We start from the raw sequence: 7221 nt of genomic DNA, 5'->3' as shown, positions 1-7221 counted from the left end.
GTCGCGTGGTCTTGCCTTGTCTATTTGTTGCTAGTTTGCTCGACTTTTGTTCGGCACAATCCTTCCACCATTTTTCGGTCGTAATATCTGGCTGGTATTTGGGCTTTTGGAGCCGTATGGTACAGACTCAGGTTTTCTATTTGACGGCAAGTTATGGTCGCATGGGCTACTTAATGATAGTATGTGTTATTTTATTCATTACTGTCTTCTTCTTCATCGCGTGATGCCTCCCATAAGAAAAGCCATGCATGATATTAGCAATATCATGCAAGTAGATCGTCGTCCTTCATCTTTCCCTTGTGTTGAAAGCCTTTCATCTGCATCCAATCTCCAACGACCTGCAACAGTTTCCCAGTCTCCCACAGCATCTACCATGCCCATCCAACATGCTCCTTCTGTTGTGCACAATCGTGTTGTTACTCCTCCCGAAGGACCTTCTAATGTTCGTAACTTGCATGCTATCAAGCAAAAAGCTCGATCTTCTGGTCCGTGTAAGCTCGAGTTTTGATAATTAAAAAAATTATTTTCTTTATAATACGAATATATGTTCTCTTTTATCTATATGCAGCAGGACGGTATTAAGTGGGTGCCTTAAGCGTATTATAAAGAAATATATTTTCTTCATAATACGAAAATTTGTTCTCTTCTATCTGTATGCAGCATGGTATGAAATGGGTGCATATTATGCATATAGTGTCCCAGCAAATTTCGTAATCTGCGTATTCAGTACACAACAAATTTCATAATTTGCGTATTGACTGCATATTCAGTAACTTTTCTTCCATCCAGATTTCAGAAGCACACTTGCTCATGGTTAACAATTTAAATAATATGAACGCTAATGTTTTGTTTTGTTTTTCCATTTTTGAAAAATATAAACCTGAAAAGATGAAGATCTTCAATATTTCTTTAAATTTCTATTTGCCTTTAAAATGCCCCCATAACATATGTAGCAACTTTATTGATTTCAGTAAATGAATGTTTGTAAAATATAATATTTCAACAAAAAGAAACTTTCCATGTCGTAGAAACATAAAACCTTCAAATAAGTAGAATGTATTTGACTTGAACATAATACGCACACATAACATCCTTTCTGTTGTATATTAATTAAATTTTTCACGCATTTCAACATAATATGCTACTAATATGCACCCAATGCACCCACAACATTTGCCCTATTGTATATTAATTATTATGTCACATGACAAGCTTAATGCACTTATTTTTTTTGAAGGATCGATGAAGCGCGATGAGAAAGGAAAAAAACCAATGGCAAATGAGCAAAATGCTGATTTAGAGCCCTTCGTGCACAAAATTCCTACTTTCCCAGCAGGCAGAGAAAAAAACAAAGCTTTTCAAAGTATCGGTGATAGTTGCTATCAGGAATGGGGATATTAAATTATCATGTTGAGAACCCCTATAGGAATTTGTCAGAATGGAGTGTTTGAAAGGTCTTTTTGCATTGGAAAAAGGTGGCACCTTGAACCACTTGCATTTTCAGATGGTTGTCAGTTTAATGGCACCGTCCCTGATAAGTATAGGCAAAACCATAAAAAGATATTTAGGATGGGATTTCTTTAAGCCCGAGGGAGGCTTGGTTATGTGTAGAGTTCTTAGATAGATTAAAATGTACACCTTTGAATGCATGGTAGGTTACTGTATGAAAGACTTGCAGAAACCATACTTTAAGTTCTTCTCACACAATATATCTACTGAAGAGATAACAAGAGGACGTCAACTATACGCTCTGTATGGCCAGGCTGACTTAAAGAATAAAGTGTGCTTGTCACATGTCAATCTTTTTGAAAGAGCATATGTATACATGGATAATTATAGAGCAAATAAGCTTGGCGCTTCTTTGCAAAGCACTCTCCTCAAAATGGTGCGCACTGGAAAGTAATACCCAGCAGCGTCATGGATAATTCCAAATACTAGTTCAGGTATGAGCAGATGCTGTGTGGAAAGTTATGAAACTCCCTCACCTGACCCATTGCATAGACATAGAAGAGATTTTCTTGGCAAATCCTCCTCCTAACAGATATTTCAATTCCGTGAATGCAAGAGAGGATACGAAAGATGAAGAGGATGAAAATGAGGATGGTAATGGGCAGCAAAATGTGCATGGCAAAGATAGTACTGAACCAAGAACTCAAGCGAATCTCATAGTCATTGATGTGATGATCAAGAAGCCAAATCTCTGTATGACTATAGCACATCTTATTTATTTGTATGGGAGAGGGCATATAAATTCAAAAAGGCCATCGTGGATGAAGATGAATTTGTGCCCCTCTCCCCTGAAGTATGTAGGTTTGTTGGGCTCACTGGGGAGGAAGCTTGTAACATCCAGCCATTTGAAAGTACAACTAAACCATCAAAAATACAACCCATTTTTGAAAATGCTAAAATATCTCAAAAAACACTATTTTTTAAACTAAAAAGAGTATGAGCTCCTAAAAAGCTAAAAAAAAACTGTTAAAAAGTGCAAGTTTTACACTTCAATACTTTGAAAGATGATAGAGCTGCTCATAAAATCACACTTTTTTTGAGAAAAAAATACTCAATTTGCAATAAAATAATAATGTCCACAAAATTGGTTACAATGAGAGGTCTTATGCCTCTCGTGTTAAATCTTTGACTTTCTCCAGAAGAATTTTTTTGGTTTGTTCTCGTAGATGACCCGACTTTTTCAAGGTAAAACCATAAACAAGAACTTCCACATCCTCCATGCTTAGGCTATCCACGCGACGTTGACTACGATTTGCTTTCTTTCCCTTTTTATTTACTCGAATCATCTCTGGATAATATTTTCCTGATAATGCATCATCTCCATTGACCTTGTACCAGTGGACCTCAATTGAGCTTACTTTTCCATTTTCCTCAAGGACTTTAAGTACCTTTGCCAACCAAAAAGGACATCCGCTTTCATCATCTGTTGCTAACACTGCAATCATTGCACCTACAGTGAGCTCCTCAATATTTCCTTCCCACATTTCCTTCTCTTGCAGTCGTCGTTGACTAGTCCTTCTAGCACCAACATACGCTTCGCGAGTCTCCCCATGCACCAATGTTTGCAATTCTTCAGGCAATTCTGTTTGTTGATTTGGCATTTGAATATTATCATCACGGTCTTCAAGTTCTTGTACTCTCCAAAGAAAGGGCTCCAGATTTATCAGTGATCTTGAATTGCTTTGAACTTCCTCAATCAAGATTTCTTGCTCATGAAAAAATGTATTCCACCATCCAAGTGAGCAAGCTGGAAAATACACATGTGCTGATTGTATGGTCTCTTTAATTTCTATCAAACATTGCTGATAATTGATGGGTCGCTTTTCTTTTTGAGCTTTTGCTGCTTCAATGCTTGATGCCAAAAGCATTTTTGCTGCCTGAAGAATTTGTCGTTCTGGGACACTGAGTAAAAACTTCAAACCATCCTGAGGATGCCATGCCTCTGAGTTAGAGTACTTCTTACACCACAAACGTGTTTCAGCTTCTTTTTCTTTTATTTTGAATTGATGTTGGAAACTATGGTCATTAAGCTGAGCGAATGCAGGGCTTGCAAAATCTCCACCTGTTGCAAACTCTCTAAAATCATAGGTGCCTTTCAAAACATGAATTTCTGGCGTAGGATCATAAGCTTCTTTAAGAATTATGCACACCTCTGGAAGGTCAAATGCACTTTTCCTAGCAAGTTTGACTGAAAACCTACTAAACATCTGATCAATTTGATCATGAGTGTGACCCACCAACAAAAATCCAAGTTTGACCTTTTTGAAAACTTTCTGCTGCACCAACATACTCAAATAAGCAAGCACTATTTGATTTTTGTTTTCCCTTGCCGTATTATCTAGCTGCACATAAAGTGTGCTAGGTAATTCTCCTTGCCATTCACTTACTATTTTTTGAATTATGGTGATGGTCAAGTTAGGGTCGTTGTGTAAATTTGGAAAGTTTATAAAAACTTTTGACGTCATGATGCCATTAAAGATGAGGGCTCCAACAACGTGTAGTTGTATGAAATTCTCTTCCTTCAAATTCTTTGGAGCACGCATAAAATGGGGTATCAATGTCTTCTTTTGATCCATTCCATCTATGACTAATCCCAAATACATTTCTTTCTGCTCAAGGCACTTCTTTCGATGCTTTGCTAGCTTTTGACGCTCTGTACTTTGTTGTTCTCGATGAGCTTTAAGTGCTTGTAGAATAGGACCTGAAAACTCAAAACAATGTAAAGCTAGTTTAAATTATACCACTTGGAATTCTCATTTATAAATTAAAACGTACAAAAAACACAAATCAAACATACCTTTTTCTTCAAATGTCTTTGCAACATCTCTTTTGGCTTTGAGCTCTGCACAAATTTGACAAATCCCCATTCTAGTTTTCTTGGGAATTTTCACATCAGCAAAATATTGTTTCCAAACTCTAAGAAATGAAGTAAATGAAAGAGATGACATGTTTCTTCCTTTCAACGTTTCCACGTAGAGGTTGTAAACTTCTCCCTTTGTAAAATTATCAGGCAAATGGGTGAATTTTGAATTTGGCATGCGCTCACCATTGTAAGTGACAAATCGTTCCATCCAGCTCTTGAGAAAACACAGCTGAGGAGTCTCACGTGTACTAAATGAGTACCGTGAATCTTCTTCCACCCGTTGCAACTGCTTTAAGATCTTTTGCATCCGCTGATTGCTTAAACAAAACACTTGAAAAAAACACTTTCGACACACAATCGTGCCAGAAACTGTATATTTTATCTTCTCTCCAGACCTTAATAAAAAACCATGTAATGCTGTATTTTGTTGAGCACGTTTTAAAGCAAAGAAGTTTTCACGTTCCTGCTTAATTTTTCTGAATCCAAGTGTCCTCAAGCAGTTTTTTTTACAACAATACACCCTACATGCCTCTCTCAATGCATTGCGATGCAAAAACTTGTCTTTTCTTCTCAAGGGAGTGGTTGTCTCCACACGAATAGGCTGAACTAATGATGGAGAAACTGGAACATCGGTATCAGAATTTGATAAATTAGCAAATAGTGGGCTTGTAACATCATCATCACTGATAGATTGGCTCAGACTTTTAGGAGTGAGTACGGATACAGGCACTTGAAAAGAGCAAAATGAGCTTGAGAGAGACTTTTGTTGCCCTGCCATGACTAGGAACTTCACACCTCTAAGTTTCTCTAAAAAACAATGGTCTAAGCTACAAAGTGGAGTGTAATCTCAAATCCAAATAACTTACTTTTAATGCTTAGATTCAAAAATAATAATATTAATATAAATATTAAAATTTATTAATTATTATAAAATATGGGACTTAAAAGATGAGAGGAAGTCCTTTTTAGAGACACATTCCAAGGGTCTGCCGCCGCTAAGAGAGCCACAAGAGCATTTTTTTAAATTTGGAGCATTTTTCTTGAGTTTAATTCTGTAAGGTATGCATTTTCTTGATTACTTTGTTATTTGTTACAATTTTGAATTTTTCTTTCATTGTCATTTGGTTCAAAGTTTGCTACGAGGAAATTATGGCTAAGAAGAAAAACAAAAATATTATCTAAGGAGGTAAGTGATTTCAAAAATAGACTTTTTTTAAAAAGGTATTTTTTTGAAAGAATTGTTTGTCTTTTAAATACACAAAAATACCAAAACGAAGATTTCATACGTAAATTAAGAAAAAAAGAGGTTGAAAAAATAATATTTTATAAAATAAAGATTTAATCAATAATTTTTAAAAATTATAATGACTTCATTTTTTAAAAAGCTAATTCTTGTGTTGTATTCTGGAATACAACACAAAAATCGATAAGTTGCCATGTTTCTTGTGTATTAAGTAGTTTGTATTCTAGAATACAAAGCTTGAAGTCACATTTTTAAAAATTTAACACTTATGCACTTTGAGATTGTATTCCAGAATCCATTGCTTGTACAAGTTGTATTTTGGAATACAGCTTCTCTCAACACTTGAGTTGTATTCCAGAATATGAAGCTTTTACAAGCTGTATTCAAAAATATATTTTTTCTCTGTACTTGAGATTGTATTCCAGAATACACAATTTCAACAAGTTGTATTCTAGAATACAACTTCTCTGTACTTGAGACTGTATTCCAGAATACACAGTTTCAACAAGCTGTATTCTAGAATGCAACTTCTTTCTGCACTTGAGTTGTATTCCAGAATACACAGCTTCAGCAAGTTGTATACTAGAATACAACTTCTCTCTACACTTGAGTTGTATTCTAGAATACAGAGCTTCAATAAGCTGTTTTTTGGAATACAACTTTTTTTTACACTTGAGTTGTATTCCAGAATACACATCTTCATCAAGTTGTATTCTGGAATACAACTTCTCTCTTCACTTGAGTTGTATTCCAGAATACACGGCTTCGGCAAGCTGTGTTCTACTGTAAACCAAACTCAATGTAAACCATTAGAATAGACCTTCATGCAAAAAAGATTTGCTTTTTATCTAATTTTAGAAGACATGCAAAGAAAGCAAAAGCTCTCGAGTTCGCGTCGCGCGCGCGACTAAAAAACAGCAAACTGTAGTTTTCACATAAAAAACAGAGGAGGAGCAGCCCGGGAGTATTTCAACCAGGCGTCCTGGGGTTTTACCCCCCTTTTGAAGCCAACGGAACGGTCAGAATCTCCATCAGAGCAACGTAGCAGAAGATAGATTTTGGGATAAAGCAAAAGCTCTTGAGTTCGCATCGCGCGCGCGCGGCAAAAAAACAGCAAACTGTAGTTTTAATATAAAAAACGGAGGAGGAGCGACCTGCAAGTATTTCAACCAGGTGTCCTGGGGTTTTACCCCCCTTTTGAAGCCAACGGAGTGGTCAGAATCTTCATCAGAGCAACGTAGCAGAAGATAGATTTTGGGGGTAAATTTTTCTCAAATTGTGTTCAAGAAAGAGGTTCTGTAAGTACTTTGATGATACAAAGGATCCTAATTGTTTTGGGTTTGATCTATTCATCTCTTAGTGCTTTCTCCTCTCTTTTATATCTGTGTATTGTGGTTAGAAGCTTCTTGTGAGTTGTATTCTGGAATACACAGCTCTAGAAAGTCATTTATTGAAATTCAATTACAAAACACATCTTTGGAGGAAACAACCTGTTGTATTCTAGAATACATCTCTCTCTCCCTCTTTTTCTCTAGTGTGCTGAGGAGCTCTCTCTCTTACATTCCTATCTCATGTTTGCTTACACATCTAGGTCCGTTCTTGCATG

At 36.2% G+C, this 7221-nt stretch overlaps 1 protein-coding gene across 1 annotated transcript; it reads right to left on the bottom strand.

Annotated features, from left to right (window-relative positions):
* Window positions 1–263: 263 nt before the first annotated feature.
* Window positions 264–5238, bottom strand: LOC147620764 (uncharacterized). The gene is made up of 3 exons (XM_086825353.1): window positions 4307–5238; window positions 3897–4210; window positions 264–338 (listed from the first exon to the last, which is right to left on the bottom strand). Exons 1-3 carry the CDS (start codon window positions 5148–5150, stop codon window positions 264–266), a joined length of 1233 nt encoding a protein of 410 aa, XP_086681479.1. The 5' UTR covers window positions 5151–5238.
* Window positions 5239–7221: the final 1983 nt, after the last annotated feature.

This window comes from Cibotium barometz, chromosome 31 (genome assembly GCF_041138505.1).
Source record: "Cibotium barometz isolate CiBa-2024 chromosome 31, ASM4113850v1, whole genome shotgun sequence".
Lineage (NCBI taxonomy): Eukaryota > Viridiplantae > Streptophyta > Polypodiopsida > Cyatheales > Cibotiaceae > Cibotium > Cibotium barometz.
The sequence above is the reverse complement of the archived record's forward strand: the minus strand, read 5'-3'. Positions and strand labels throughout refer to the sequence as shown.